The following is a 16,344-nucleotide window of genomic DNA, read 5'->3' on the forward strand; positions in this document are numbered from 1 at the left end:
GGGACAAAGGCACTGGATCTTTGGGACAAAGCTGACACCATGAAATGAGCTCTAATGCTGAAGGCAAAGAAAAATGTTAAATATCCTTCATGTCACCTCTGTGGATAATTAGCAGAACCCACATCAAGGGCCAGGTTGCTTCTATTAACTAGAACAGACCTGTCTCTGTACATGACAAGAACAGAAGAAACACTGACAATTGTATGTTACTTCCATTTTTTGTTAAATTGAAACCAACTACTAGAAAGGAAAGCATACAGTTCAATTAGCAGCAGAAACCATAACTACAGGACAGCAAAATGGTTTAGATGCAAAACTAATGACAACCTTGCAATCCCTAATATCAGATGTCCTTACCATCGTCATCATCCTTATTTGGATTAGGCACATCTTTTAAAATGTTGAAGATTTCATCGTTACTGGCCTTATTTTTAATTGCAATCGTTAAACAGAGTGCTACAGCATACCCAGGAAGAGACCCTAAATGAAAACAGAAAATTCATATAATCCTTTTCAAGTCTAGGATGGAATGAGTATTTTTACATCAGTGTGTTACTCAGAGAAGCATGCACACTTCCCAGCTACCCCCAAAACTTGCTGCTCCCAATACCACTGTCCACATGACCATTCCATAAAATCCGTCAACGGATTTCCTGTTCTTCACAAATTCAAGCCCTTTTCTAGCACCTTCAGAGTTGAGGGGCAAATAACTCCCCTGATTAAAACTCCATTCTAATTTCCATCAGCTTCTCAAAAATACAATACTTACCTGCATTTTCTCACTTATCTCTGCCTTTGATAATGACAGATTCTTCACATGATTTGCTGCATCTCTGCTTGCGTCATTAAACCAAATTTGTTGAGTAAAATTTTTTATTAAGTGCCCCATTCATTCAAAAACAAGTCCATATTATTTCTTGCTACATTCATTCTGCCTGAATGATGGAAATAAACGAAATTTTCTTTTTTCATACTCCTGGCAAACCAAAGCAATGCTGTAGCACCTAGACTGCAGTCACCTCAGCGTGATTTAACTTCATACAGCTAGACTTTTTTTTGTTTCTTAAAAAAAGGTTTAGATTAGAAAGATCCAGACGTAGCACTAGATCAAAATCAAGCATATTTATTTCAGTTCAGTTCTCCTTCATGAAGTTAAGTGACTTGACACTCAAGCTAGGACATTCTCTTGCTTTGAAACAATTTGCTTGGAATTAAAGTTTCAGTAACTTAAATACTTACTGTTGCCTTCATCTCCATATTTGTAAAGACACGCTGGTTTTGCAGGACTGAGGACAGAAAAGCTTGGAGGAACGATGTCTATTATTCGCTGACGGTAGGAAAGCCTACAAAAGTAAGTTTCACAGCAGTAGAATTATTACGGCATATCATCATCAGGGCTAACTCAACTCACTAATTTAAAGTATTTTTCCTATTTTTTAATTTGGACTGTGCAAAAAAAATATAAAATCAAAATGTTTACTCATTGCAATGGTAGTTCCTGACATATAGTAAGAGCTAACGATCAAAACTTTCTAGTAGATGCTTAATACTAGAATTTCATCCTCACACAAGTCTAAGATGCTACGGGGACATGTGGTAAAATACTGGTATTAAAAGCAGGACGGGGGGGGGCGGGGAAGATTAAACCAAATGGCTTCATTTTACCTTCCATCTTACTTACCTTACAAACACTGAATTCCTCTACTAAATTCGCAGTAAAATCAAAAGGAGCCACAGACAAAATGAAATCTTTTTGCAGCATGACAATTTCACACTTCATATATTAAACTCTCACAAAACAACAGGTAAGCTTGTTCCATGTAAAATACTGAATTACATAGGTTCTATGAACATTTTGCTCTTGCACTCTCCTATACCCCCCATTTCCACAATCATTAGCCTAATCCTGACAGCTGTTGTGCTTTTGCAGCTTCTTTTTAATGTCCATGAGAATCGGAGATGCCCAGAACAATCAAGATACTTATTTATCTTAAACTAGGGATATAATAAACCCCCCTATTTCTGTAAATAACCACTGTTTTCCGGCAAATTACATGAACTCTTTTTCCTTCCCCGACTGCCCTGTTATCAACTCTTTTTACCTATCCCCAGGCAGAAAAAGTAAAGCCTTCTTAATTTGTACCTAGAAGGATGTCACCTCCACTTGCTCCACCTATTTGTCCCCCAGTCCACTAGGAAAAGCAGTGCCCTACAACAGATACACTAGAACAAAACTGAGCAAGACAACAGAACAGACTTCAGCTAAAAAAGTTAACTGAGAAAATATGTATGCTTAAGACAAGAGACACATTAAAAGGAATGCATCATTACCTGGAAGCAATAGCCGAACTTCAATTCAACGTAACTACAAAAGCAAGATGTTCGGAAGTCTTACTTACCTCATGCATTTTTCCAAAACCTCTCTCACAAATTTGGATTTGGGCTTCTCAAGGTCCTGAGTAAGACAGTCTGACCTATCAAAGAAAAAAAAAACCCACATGGTAATTTCTAACAAATGTATTTGTGTTCTAATACAACAGGTAGGGAACATTCACTGGAAAACCACAATTCATAAAATCATTCAGGTTGGAAAGAATCTCAGGAGGCTACATACTCCAACTTCCTGCTCAAAGCATGGTCAACAATTAATTCAAACTAGGTCACTCAAGGTTTTGTCCAACCAGTTCTGAAAACCTCCAAGGATGGAGATGCCACAACTTCTCTGGGCCCCTGCTCTAGTGCTTATCCTCACAATGAATTATTTTGCTTTATATCCAGATGGAACCTCCCCTGTTTAAATTTGTGGCCACTGTCTCTCGTCCTCCTGTCATGCACCTCAGTAAGGAGACTGGCCTTGTCCTCTCAGTAACCTCCTTGTAGGTATTAGAAGGCTGCTGTTAGGTCCCCCTGAAGCCTTCTTTCCTCCAGGCTGAACAAGCACAGTTCCCTCAGCCCCTCCTCACAGAGCATGTGCTGCAGCCCTCAGCTTGGTGGTCATCTGATTAACTCCCACCAGTTTCTCAATGTCTGTCTTGTATTGGGGGGGCTAAAACTGGACACAGTGCTCTAGATGAGGTCTAACAAGTGCCAAGTAAAGGGGAATAATCACTTCCCTCAATCTACTGGATGCGCTCCTGTTGACACTGCCCAGGATACTGTTTGGCCTTTGTCACTGCCAAGGCACACTGCTGGCTTTTGTTTAGCCTATTGTCCAGCAGGATCCCCAAGTCCTTTTCAGCAGAGCTGCTCCCCAGCCAGTCAGTCCCCCACCTGCAACCCTGCAACATTGCAGGGAGTTAGTTCATTCCAAGTACAGGACTCTGTGTTTGTCCTTGTAGAATTTTGGGAGGTTCCTCTGAGGCCATTTCTCCAGCCTGAATAGGTCCCTCTGAATGACAGCCCTGTCCTCAAGCATATCAACTGCACTCCCAAATGCAATGTCATCTGCAAGCTTGATGAGGGTGCATTCTGTCTCCTCCAGGTCATTGATAAAGATCTTATACAGGACAGGTCCCAGGATTGACCCCTGTAGTACTCCACTTGTAACCAGGCTCCAGGTAGAGTATAAACCATTAACCACTACTCTCTGAGCCTGACAAACCAGACAGGTTTTCATCCATCTACACCATAACAATCCAATTTGGATACAAGGTTTCTGTAGGAGACCACATAAAAAGCTTTTATGAAGTCAAGGTGGACGACACTCACTGCTCTCCCCTCATCCACAAATTTAGTCCTTTTATTATACAAGGCAATGAGGTTGGTCAGGCATGATTTACCCTTGGTAAACTCATACTGACTGTTCCCAGTCACCTTCTTATCCCTTGTGCTCAGAAATGCGTTCCAAGAAGACTCACTCCATGATTTTCCCAGGGACCAAAACGAGACTGACAGGCTTAGAGTTCCACAGATTGTTCTGTTGGCCTTTTCTGAAAATGGGTGCAACATTTGCCTTTCTTCAATTATCGGGGGCGTCTCCTGATCTACACAGCCTTTCAAAGACAACAGAGAGCAGCTTCACAATGAAATCGCCCAGCTCTCCCAGCACCCTCAGATGCATCCCATTTGGTCCCATGAATTTGTATGGGTTGAGATTTCTGAAGAGATTCCTGACTTGATCCTCTTCCACTACTGGTAATTCTTCTCCTCCTTGAACACTATCTCTAAGCACAGAGACTCAGGAGACCATGTTTGTGAAAGCTGAGGCAAAAAAGGCATTGAGTACCTGACGTGGTTTAGCCTGGCTGGATGCTAGATGCCCACAAAAGCCATTCTATCACTCCCCCTCCTCAGCTGGACAGGGGAGAGAAAAAATATGATGAAAGGCTCGTGGGTCAAGATAAGGATAGGGAGAGATCACTCAGCAACTACCATCACGGGCAAAACAGACTCAACTCGGGGAAATTAATTTAATTTATTGCCAATCAAATCAGAGCAGGATGAGAAATAAAATCAAATCTTAAAAACACCTTCCTCCCACCCCTTCCTTTTTCCTGGGCTCAACTTTACTCCCGAATTCTCTACCTCCTCCACCCGAGCGGTACAGGGGGATGGGGAATGGGGGTTGCAGTCAATTCCTCACACATTGCCTCTGCTGCTCTTTCCTCTTCCCCTGCTCCAGCATGGGGTCCCTCCCATGGGAGACAGTCCTCCACGAACTGCTCCAACATGGGCCCTTTCCACGGAACTTCCTTCAGGAACACCATGCTCCAGCGTGGGTCCCACACGGGGTCACAAGTCCTGCCAGCAAACCTGCTTCAGCGTGGGCTTCTCTCTCCATGGGTCCACAGGTCCTGGCAGGAGCCTGCTCCAGCACAGGCTCTCCACAGGGTCTCATCCTCTTTCAGGGTACATCCACCTGCTCTGGCGTGGGGTCCTCCACAAGCTGCAGGGGGATAGCCTGCCTCACCATGGCCTTCTCCACAGGTTGCAGGTGAATCTCTGCTCCAGTGCCTGGAGCACCTCCTCCCCCTCCTTCTTCGCTGACCTTGGCGTCTGCAGAGTTGTTTCTCTCATATATTCTCACTCCTCTCTCTCCTGCTACAAATTGCTGTTATGCAGATTTTTTTCCCCCTTCTTAAATACGTTATCACAGAGGCGCTACCACCATCACTGATGGGCTCGGCCTTGGCCAGCAGCGGGTCCATTTGGAGCTGTCTGGCATTGGCTCTATCAGACACTGGGGAAGCTTCTAGCAGCTTCTCACAGAATCTACCCCTGTAGCCCCCCTGCTACCAAAACCTTGCCATGCAAACCCAGTACAGTACCTTAGCAACCTCTGCTGTCACTAAATCACCTGCCCCATTCAGCTGCAGGCCTGCATTTTCCTTGTTTATTCTTTTACTGATAATGTAGCAACAGAAGCTCTCATTGCCCTTTATGTCCTTTGCAGATCTCAATTCAAGTTGAGCTTTGGTTTTCCTAATACCGTTCCTGCATGCCCAAGAAATGTTTCTAAATTCCTCCTTTGTAGACTGTCCTTGCTTCCACCTCCTGTGCACATCCTTTTGCATTGGACCTCAGTTATGATCTCCCTGATTAGCCAAGCTGGCCTACTTGGTTTCCTGAGTATCAGGATAGACCATTCATGTACTTGAACGAGGGTGTCCTTAAAGACTTGGCTGCTCTTTGGAGTTCCTTTGCCCTTCAGAGCTGTCTGTCATGGGATCCTCCCTACCAGTCCCCTGAATAAGACCACATCTGCTCTCCTGAAGTCTAGGATCTGTACTCTGCTACTCTCCTTCCTCACTCCCCTCAGGATCTTGAGCTCCACTATTTCATGGTCGCTACAGCCAAGCCTATTCTTTCTTGTTAGTGAACAGCAGATTAATCTGTGTGTCACTCCTGGTTGGCCCGTACGGTACCTGTGTCAAGAAGTTATTCCTGACAAACTCCAGAAATCTCCTTGACTACTTGCATCCCTCTGTGTTGCCCTTCCAGCAGATGTCAGGGATGTTTAAGTCCTCCACAAAGAACAGGGCCTGTCATTCGGAGAATTCTTCCAGTTGTTTAAAGATGACTGACTGCTTTCTAATTACAGAATCACAGGATGTTAGGGGTTGGAAGGGACCTCTGTGGGTCATCTAGTCCAACCCCCCTGCCAAAGCAGGGTCACCTAGAGCAGGCTGCATAGGACCTTGTCCAGGCAGGTCTTGAATATCTCCAGAGAAGGAGACTCCACAACCTCTCTGGGCAGCCTGTTCCACTGCTCCGTCACCCTCAGAGGGAAGAAGTTCTTCCTCATGTTCAGATGGAATTTCCTCTGCTTCAGTTTGTGCCCATTGCCCCTTGTCCTGTCTCTGGGCACCACTGAAAAGAGTCTGGCCCCATCCTCCTGACACCCAACCTTCAGATATTTACAGGCATTTATAAGGTCCCCTCTCAGCCTTCTCTTCTTCAGGCTAAACAAGCCCAGCTCCCTCAGCCTTTCCTCGTAGGAGAGATGCTCCAGGCCCCTCATCATCCTCGTAGACCTCCGCTGGACTCTCTCCAGTAGCTCCTCATCTTTCTTGAACTGGGGAGCCCAGAACTACACAGAGTACTCGAGATGGGGCCTCACTAGGGCAGTGCAGAGGGGGAGAAGAACCTCCCTCGACCTACTGGTCATACTCCTCCTAATGCATCCCAGGATCCTGTAACCAAGGTGGTGAAATCAGTTAACCATAAACATGAACAATGCTGCTATGTCCCTTGCACAGCCCTACCTATCTGGACATTAGTAGGAACGAACAATTAAGTTTCCAATCATTAACTATTAAGCAATGGTAAATAGGAATAACATTGTTAGCTAACCACAGACGTATTCATGGTACTTATATATTGTAACCACATACGTATTCAGGGTACTTATATTGTGGAAACTAACTGAAGCGAGGAATCATACATCTCCCACTAGAGAAGTCAGTTGCTCCAGGCCCCTCATCATCCTCGTCGCCCTCCGCTGGACTCTCTCCAGTAGCTCCTCATCTTTCTTGAACTGGGCAGCCCAGAACTGGAAACAGTACTCCAGATGGGGCCTCACTAGGGCAGAGTAGATGGGGAGGAGAACCTCCCTCGACCTGCTGGCAACACTCCTCTTAATGTACCCCAGGATCCCATTGGCCTTCTTGGCAGCCAGGGCACACTGCTGGCTCATGGTCAACTTGTCATCCACCAGCACACCCAAGTCCCTCTCCGCAGAGCTGCTCTCCAGCAGGTCCGCCACAAGCCTGTACTGATGCATGAGGTTGTTCCTCCCCAGGTGCAGGACCCTGCACTTGCCCTTGTTGAACCTCATCAGGTTCCTCTCTGCCCAACTTCCCAGCCTGTCCAGGTCTCGCTGAATGGCAGCACAGCCTTCCGGTGTATCAGCCACTCCTCACAGTTTTGTGTCATCAGCAAACTTGCTGAGGGTACATTCTGACTCTTCATCCAGGTCATTGATGAAGAAGTTGAACAAGACTGGGCCCAGTACTGATCCCTGGGGGACACCACTAGTTACCGGCCTCCAACTAGACTCAGTGCCGCTGACGACAACCCTCTGAGCTCTGCCATTCAGCCAGTTCTCAATCCACCTCACCGACCACTCATCCAGCCCACACTTCCTGAGCTTCCCTAGGAGGATGTTAGGGGAGACAGTGTCGAAAGCCTTGCTGAAGTCTAGGTAGACAACATCCACGGCTCTCCCCTCATCTACCCAGCCTGTCATGTCATTGTAGAAAGCTATCAGATTGGGCAAGCATGATTTCCCCTTGGTGAATCCATGCTGACTACTCCTGATAACCTTCTTTTCCTCCACTTGCTTGATGATGACCTCTAGAATGAGCTACTCCATCACCTTTCCCGGGATGGAGGTGAGGCTGACCGGCCTGTAGTTCCCTGGGTCCTCCTTCTTGTCCTTTTGGAAGATTGGAGTGACATTGGCCTTTCTCCAGTCCTCGGGCACCTCTCCTGTCCTCCAGGACCTTTCAAAGATGATGGAGAGTGGCTCAACAAGGACATCTGCCAGCTCCCTCAGCACTCGTGATTCTGATCAGGCAGTTTGTAACTCCCACCATGATGTCACCCTCACTAGCCTCTCCTCCCATCTTGACGGACAAGCTTTCAATCAGCCTGTTGCCTATTCCATAGAAGAAGTCCATGTATTCAATCTGGTTCTTCACATAGAGGGCAAGTCCCCTCCTCTTCTTCCCTGCCTGTCTTTTCTGAACAGTCTGAATCCAACCATTACAGAACTGTGATTATATGAGCTCTCCCACCACAGCTCAGCTACTCATCACAGTTCTCCATCTGCACACAGAGCTCTAGCACTTTGCTTGTTTCCCAGGCTGTGTGCATTTGTGCACAGGCACTTGAAGGGGACCCTTTTGTCCTGCTTTATTCTTCCAAGTGCTTTCTCACTCCCATCACCCCGCCCCACATACTTTCCACCCCATTTTTCATTCTCTCGTGTCACTTCATGGTATGAATTCCATCACCCACCATACCTAGTTGAAAGCCATTCTCACCAGGTTGACAAGCCTGTTGGTAAAGATGCTCTTGCCTCACCTTGTCAGATGGATCCTGGCTCTCCCTAGCAATCCTTATTCCTCAGAGGGTCTCATAGTCATAAAAGCCAAAGTGCTGCCTGCAACACCAGCCATGCAGCCAGATGTCAACTCACAGAATGCATCCACTCTTCATGTAGGTTTGAGAATACCACCCATGTCCTTCACCTTTGTCCCCAGAGCTCTGTAGTTACTCTTGATATATTCCAGGTCTCCCCAACAGTGTTATTGGTGCCCACGTAGATGAGCAGCAAGAGGTAATAGTCCAAGGGCCAGACAAGTCTTAACAGTCTCTCCACAACCATCCTGGATATGGGCCCTTAGCAAGAAACAAACCTTCCATAACCGTATGTCTGATCAGCAGATGGGTGCTTCCATCCCCTGCAGAAAGGGATCTCCAACCACTGTCATCCACTGGTTCCTCCTGGTGCTAACACACAATTCACGCCCAGCTGGCTTTGAAGCCTCCCTTACAGAGCCTGTTCCCATGCATTAGCTATTACAGGACTGTACTGATTCTACAAGTTCAAATCTAAGGGAAGAGAAGGAGCCTTTCTCCTGCTCCAGATGTTACAAGTCTCTGACCTCACCCATCTTGGCTATCTCCATCCACCACTGGTTTAAGTGTAGCTTCTTGCTGTCCCTTCTTCCTTGCACTATATGGCTCAGGCTCTGGTCTTTGCAAGGTCTCTGCGCAGACCCTGTTGATCCGTTTGCCTTCCCTAATGCTGCAACAGCCTGCTCACCTCCTTACACAGCTCCTTTACCTGGCGACTCTGCTTTTTGACCAGCGCACACCTCCCACAAGCAAAAGCACCACTACCTCCTGCTTCAGGCAATTCCTGCAGCTCCAGACCTTGACAGCGACATTCTTCCTCTAAAGCTCCATCTGGAATAAGGCTTTTAATTTTACCAGGGGTGTCGTTTCCAACCAGTGCTGGGGACAGAGCCCTGTGGCACATCACCACCATTGCTGTACAGCCCCACACTGTCTGGAGCTCCCTAGTGTGCTGACTGCCCTGCTAACCGCTTCTGTTTTCTGTACTCTGGGAGCTGCATTTCTGCTTACCAGCTAAACAGGTGTCACCCACAGCAGCTGACCAGCAGATTACTCCCTAGTCAGCAGATGATTGTTTTAGACTTTCATGTTTTACAGTGTACACAATTTGAAGACAAGGAGTCAGTCTATCACTATTTCCTTATTGGCCATTAGCAATCTTAGGAATCCCATCTTCATAAGGTAACTTTTTGAATGACTACTCTGAAAAATTAAAGCAGTGTTTGCTCTGTTGGTTAGACTGCTTTCCCGAGGAAACAAAGCTTGTATGATTTCACTAAGTTCCTCCCTCCAAACAATTTTTGGGTTCTTAGCTGATATTAAATACATTTCAGAGAAAGAGAAGTCTCAAAGACAGTTATATCCTCAAAAGTTTTGTGAAAACTAGCAGCTTGGTAGAGAGATATCCACATCAGTGTTCCCAACAAGGGGAATGCAGGCAATGAAAAAACATCTATTTGGAGGCTCCCACTTGGTCAGTCAACATGAACAAACATGATAAGCAGCAAAGGCACAACTCCCAATTGGCACAATACAGGGGACATAAGTAAATCTGAAGTAACACATCACATACAGGGCTGCACCCCTCTTCCCAGGGACACCTAGGCACATTGGCTGTGGGATGCAGGTATGGTGGAAGGCTGCACAAATTAGACTGTAGGGAGGACTAAGTCCCCAAGTAATCTTTCTTTATATGTGGGAGCAGGACAGGATGGGAGTAAGCAAAAGGCATGGTACCTGTAATACAAGGCTTTGGGAAAGCTATGGTTAGGCACTGAAGGTGTGCAGGGAGCTCCTGCTAGAAGCCAAAAGATTCAGGGGAAGGGGCATCATGTTAGGATGGCACTCAGAGAGTGAGGTTACACAGGGAGCCAAAGGGAAGGAGGGTCAAGGCAAATTACTGATAAGTAGAAGAACCCTTCTGAAAAGCTTGCAAACAGCTCACTGAGATGATAAGGACAAAAATCTACAAGCAAATCAGGTTTCCATTGTTTACAGAACACAGTACTGCTTGGATATTCATTACAGAAAACTGGGATCGTTTTCATAGTGACTAAAGGTTACCAACCTTGTCTACCAGAGGAATGATAGTAAATAGGTGGGGGGGAGGGGTCAAAAGTGTTAGTGGAAAGCAGTTAACAGAACCACTGTGTTGTGACATTTGCTGGATAAGTTTGAAGGTTTAAGTTCTGATGGGAGACAAAGACTGACTTACCAATCTCCCCAGCTCCAACGGAACTGAAAGTTACTCAGGTGGTGGGAAAACCAGTTAATAAACCTTTTTTTAAAAGAAGAAAGCTCTATTAAATGCCAGAACTGCAAAGAAAAATTACAAACAAAAAAAGTCCCCGCAAACCTCCTAATTGACAAGTAGAATACATCTATAAGAAAATCTCAAAGGTAAGCCCAAACTCTCCAATCTGTAGTCATTAATGCATTAAATAGATATAGATGTTGACTCATACAAAAAGACTGAACTGAGAGTCAAAAGCCAGCCATTACAGATGAATGTGCAGTCTCTCTTGTTCTGGTGCATATGCGAGACTAATGACTTACTAAAATAAGAAGTGAAAAAAACTTAGTGCAAGTCTACAGGTTTTCACATTTTTGCACAGTAATTTTAGTTCTACATAATGCAGACCACTCAAAGCACAGAAACACCACTGCTCTTTTCCAGCTAGACAACCTTCCCATAAACCCACTTCTAACCTTTTCTTTCCTCAGGCCAATAGGGAGGAGAAAGTAGTACATAACAGAAGGAGGTATGGATGTGGAAGAGTTGTCATAGTTTTTACAGCTGCACTGTGTAGCTAATCAGACTAGTGACTTGAAGGAAAGAATTTCTGGGGGAAGAAAGGCAAGTGGTCAGTCCGTCCCTTACCTTCTCTTTAGATGGCTCAAGTCTAGAGCCCCCAAAACATTTTGTACAGAACCAAACTGTTTATAAAGGTTTTCAGATGATCCTTTTAAAAAATGCATCAATATCCAATGCACAAGAAAAATGAGAAACATTTTCTGTTGTCCCCAAAATATATACTTACCTGTCTATACATGTAGTATTCATTGTATCCAAGCGCATGTAAAGCATTTCTGTGGCTTGTGCAAGCTGAAAGTTTCTTATTAAGGTTAACAGAGAAGCATCTGAAATCATAAGTTACTCTCTCCATTTTTCAGAGATGATTTCATCAACTCTCTACTGACAGCTCCCTGTCTCTATATCATGACTTACCCAATTTTGAAAAAGCCACAGGAATAAATAAATAATGAAGCATGCAGGTTTCTCCAATAAGTAACATCTATTCTCTAATCCAAGTCTGTTTTTCTTCCATTAATTACAGTGAGACCATTAGCTGCTTTTACTGGAAGCCAGAATCCCAACCATGAGACAACAAAAACTGCACACTGATGATATGAATGGACATCAACCTCATTAGGGACCACATTTTTATGATCTCACAGTTTTAGCTTCACATGCTCCTGTTGCTGCCTAATCAATGGACCATCTTTGCTCATTATTCCAGCTCAAGAAAGTAAGTCCACACTGGCCTGACCCAAAGACCACGGCCAGCCAACCCTGATCCTTTGTTGCTGTATCCCTATTGATACTTACTGCAAGCAGGTCCCCACAATTTTAGGGGTAGTCTCCGTGAGAGTTTAGGCTACGTGGTTACAATTACTAGGTGATTCCAAGCAGTAGAATAAAAATTTGGGAATGGAATTACCAGTAGGTATGTCTGTTAGTCCTCCGTTCTCAGTGACTGCAGCTCATTAGCCACAGTCTAAAACTACAATGAAAAGGGGCCAATGCAACACTCGGAATTAGCTAGGAGCTGATACTTCTTTCCTCACCATTAGCTACTCTCTGACCTGAGAGATTATTATTGACTTTATGAATACTCCCAGTCCATTTCAGTGCAAACTTAAACAGGTTAATTTAAATTATCTACTACAATTTGCAGTGAAATGGACTAGGAGCACTCATACCACTGTTAAAACAAAAGATCTAAGAAATTAATAATTTCCTTTCCTTTTCCAGGTTTTAATGTGACTATAACCATTCCACAAGCTGTCCTGATGTAAAAACAGGGCTCAGAATCATGCAAGGTATTTATTCCATCCCTTGGCTACAAGAAGGCTCCTCAGAAAGATCTGAGAAAGAATCGGGAAGAACTGGAACAAGGTCTCTCAGTTTGCCTGGTCTGCAAGCTAAAGAACAGGCTTAGATGTGAATGCAGGCTTTATTTATGACTGTTGAGCTGTGTTATTCCTTCATGTGAGCAGTGTTATTGGCAAAGTTTCATACAGCTAAATATGCAAAGAAGGAAAATTTATTACTTCTGACATTTATTGCTATTCCATCTTGTACAGAACAAAAGAAAAAAATACTCCGTGCAGCATGAAAAGGGTACAACTTGTGGTAAAGAGCCAGGCTGGAGTTTGCACAGTTCAATGAGGAGTGCTGTGTACATAACCTCAATATGTGGTGGAGATGGAAGCTGAAACAACTCTGCAAATATTACCTATGTGGGAGGAAAGCACAGAATCAGAGCACAGTCAGACTCGGCCTGCACAGTCCTGAACTTGAGAACAGCAATGCACACATTCAGCAATTATATACCAAAACAAGGGCCATTTTATTCTGTCAAACTCATGTTCTAGGAATAAGAGAGGAACTTCAAAAGATAGTGCAAACTCTTCACCATACTAATCTAAGCCTCCTTAATTACCCCTGTCATTTTAGATTAATGCCATGCGTAAGACTAGCAATATGCAACAATTCTGTTATGTCTAGTAAATACAATGAACAGCGTAGAAATTTGCACTGAGTTATAGCATGAGCTAATGCAATATTATAGCAGAATCTCAGGAAGGAAGGAAGCGAGCAAGCTAGCTGAATTCATCTGCTCCTGACCTAGGAAAGTATTAAATGAAAGATAATCATTTAACATGAAAAAACAGTTGCATGAAAGTGACATCTGTACCTTTCTTATAGCACTGTGTTTACTTTACTCCCACCTAAAAAGTTATATAAGGGTATTTGCATCTCTGTTAGGCAAAAACTGCTCCCATCCTCAGGATACAAAACAGCAAAAAAAAAAAAAGATAAGGACTGATCTACTTGAGACATTACATAGGACCATGTTTTTGAAATTCATCAAGTGTTCATTATCAAATGTTCAAATACAAGTTTCATACTGGCATATCATATTTGGTGGGGGGGGGAGAAACCACCTGGCTACCTGGAAGATCAGGGCACTAATGACATACCCACACTCTGTAAAGCAGTGCAGCAAGCTGTACACAGTCCAGAAGACTCTTGGAGTGCATTGAGGATAACTTTTTCATCCAGGTGATAGACAGCCCAACCAGAGGAGAAGCACTACTGGACCTGTTGCTTACCAACACAGATGAGCTAATTAGAGAGGTGGCAGCCTGGGCTGCAATAACCGTGCACTGGTGGAATTCATGATCTCAAGGGACATGGGCCAGGAGAAGAGTAAGGTCAAGACCCTGAATTTTAGGAGAGTAAACTTGCAGGTGTTTAAAGAACTAGTGGACGGGATTCTGGGCTGCATCAAGAGAAGCGTGGCCAGCAGATCGAGGGAGGTCATTCTGCCCCTCTGCTCCGCTCTGGTGAGACCCTACCTGGAGTCCTGTGTCCAGCTCTGGAGCGCCCAGCGCAAGAAGGACATGGAGCTGTTGGAGTGGGTCCAGAGGAGGGCCACAAAGATGATCGGAGGGCTGGAGTACCTCTGCTTTGAGGACAGACTGAGAGAGTTGGGACTGTTCAGCCTGGAGAAGAGAAGGCTGCGGGGAGACCTTATAGCAGCCTTCCAGTATCTGAAGGGGCCTACAAGAAAGCTGGAGAGGGACTTTTTACAAGGGCATGTAGTGATAGAACAAGGGGTAATGGCTTTAAACTGAAAGAGGGTGGATTTAGATGAGATATAAGGAAGAAATTTTTTACAATGAGCGTGGTGAGGCCCTGGAACAGGTTGCCCAGAGAGGTTGTGGATGCCCCATCCCTGGAAACATTGAAGGCCAGGTTCGATGGGGCTTTCAGCAACCTGATGAAGTGAAAGATATGCCTGCCCATGGCAGTGGGGTTGTACTAGGTGATCTTTAAAGGTCCCTTCCGACTCAAACCATTCTATGATTCTAAAAAATTTATCTCTACAAACTTTGATTATTTTCAAACTTGATGAGTTTTTGAATCAAATAATTTTTCAAGGCCTTTAAGTAGTCTGCTTAATCATGATCTACGATAACTGTTTTTGGAAGTAGCGTGTAACTGAGCATAAAGTAATATTCTGTAAAACAGTTGTACAAACACCTGAGGTTTTAAGGTCCCTGAAAGTACTTAGATGTTAATGGCAGAAAAACTTTACTAACTCTAAGATTTCTCTTGACTGAACTTGGAGTACAGAAAGTGTCTCAAGCTGACCAAAACTAAGCTTCAGGGCATTCAGTATATTTGGAGTTTTGGTGCAAAGTTGAATTGTTAATCCCATCTTGATTAAGGTAAGCATTCCACAATCTTATGACTTCTTGCAATTAACTCTGAATTTCATTTCTAGTTACCTCTTTTTAAGTTTTTCACATGACAATTTTCTGTTATTACTGCAATCACTTTTTATCTTTTAACTTTAGACAAGAGTTTTTGAATCAAGTTTTATACTGCTCTGCATCTTGTTAGCAGTCCACTGAATGGAGGCGGCAAGAGGAAAACTACATTCCTATTCCAATATATATTTATGGTTATTTAAAATCCTCCAACTTGAAGGAGAAAACATACCACTATTTCACAACAAATGCCTTTCAGGGGCACTGGTATACAATTCATCCAAGTAACTTACAAGATCACTAAAAAAGACTACCTTAAGTAACTTTTATTTGCAAGATCTTTTAAGTGCAGTCATCTCCAAGACAGTCTAGCACATCAGAGTGATTAACACAGAGAAACATTCAAGAACAGCTTGAGAAATACCACGACTTGGAATGCTGTTGCACCATAAGACCCTGATTCCTGAACAAGGGTCCTAAACATCACATAAATAAATAACAATAGTAATAATAAAAATAGTTGAATTTATTATTATTATCTAACCTGTTCAAAGCCACTGCACTTTAAGTCAACAGGATAAGACTGCAGACTCCTAAATAATACTGAAATTTAATAGATCTATCATGGAGTTAATTGGTGTTTGTTACTGCGGAAATAAAGAGGTTATCTGTAAAACACATACCTCTACTATGTGGTAGTTCAAGGGGATCTTATTATTTCCTGGATAGCTCAACAACTGTGCAGCACTGCAAATAACAGATGCATTTAGTTCAAACTGAAACACAGCAAAAATGATATAGATACTGAACAGACATGAAATACTTAATTCTTTGTAAGTTTACCCTTATGAAGCAGGTAAAATAAGCAGACCTCAAAGACTGAAATTGTCTATTTATCCACAGAACACATACAAAAAATCTGGCACAAGCTCTTAACAGCAGTACCCGAACCATGGTTGAGAGAGACATATTTCATCTCCATACCCAAGCAATGCTTGAACACAGACTGCTAAACAAAACACAGTTTTACATAAACCCTCATGGTGACCTGTGATGCTGTCATCTGTCCACTAAAGGACAAACTACATTGGTATATCAGGAAAAATAAAAAAAAATCCAAACAATAGATTTGCTTTCCAGTCATTCTCAACTCATCAAACTAATGGACTACAGAAGATATATTAGTGTTACAAATGA

The 16,344-nt window shown here is 43.7% G+C and overlaps 1 protein-coding gene across 4 annotated transcripts in view; it reads right to left on the bottom strand.

The window, feature by feature from the left end:
- Positions 1 to 16,344, bottom strand: part of LOC142365564 (nuclear cap-binding protein subunit 1-like) — an 89,810-nt gene that overhangs the window by 45,121 nt on the left and 28,345 nt on the right. The window contains exons 10-16 of one of the 4 annotated variants that reach the window (XM_075446442.1): positions 15,831 to 15,894; positions 12,993 to 13,103; positions 11,625 to 11,689; positions 10,799 to 10,861; positions 2,400 to 2,474; positions 1,240 to 1,343; positions 358 to 480 (exon numbers count right to left, since the gene is read on the bottom strand). In XM_075446442.1, coding sequence (XP_075302557.1) covers positions 358 to 480; positions 1,240 to 1,343; positions 2,400 to 2,474; positions 10,799 to 10,861; positions 11,625 to 11,689; positions 12,993 to 13,103; positions 15,831 to 15,894 — 605 coding nt within the window. Of the gene's footprint in view, positions 1 to 357; positions 481 to 1,239; positions 1,344 to 2,399; positions 2,475 to 10,798; positions 10,862 to 11,624; positions 11,690 to 12,992; positions 13,104 to 13,851; positions 13,967 to 14,229; positions 14,349 to 15,830; positions 15,895 to 16,344 lie in introns of those variants that run through there. The other 3 variants (XM_075446445.1, XM_075446444.1, XM_075446443.1) reach the window with 3 other exon arrangements.

Source organism: Opisthocomus hoazin, chromosome W, assembly GCF_030867145.1.
Source record: "Opisthocomus hoazin isolate bOpiHoa1 chromosome W, bOpiHoa1.hap1, whole genome shotgun sequence".
Taxonomy (NCBI): Eukaryota; Metazoa; Chordata; class Aves; order Opisthocomiformes; family Opisthocomidae; genus Opisthocomus; species Opisthocomus hoazin.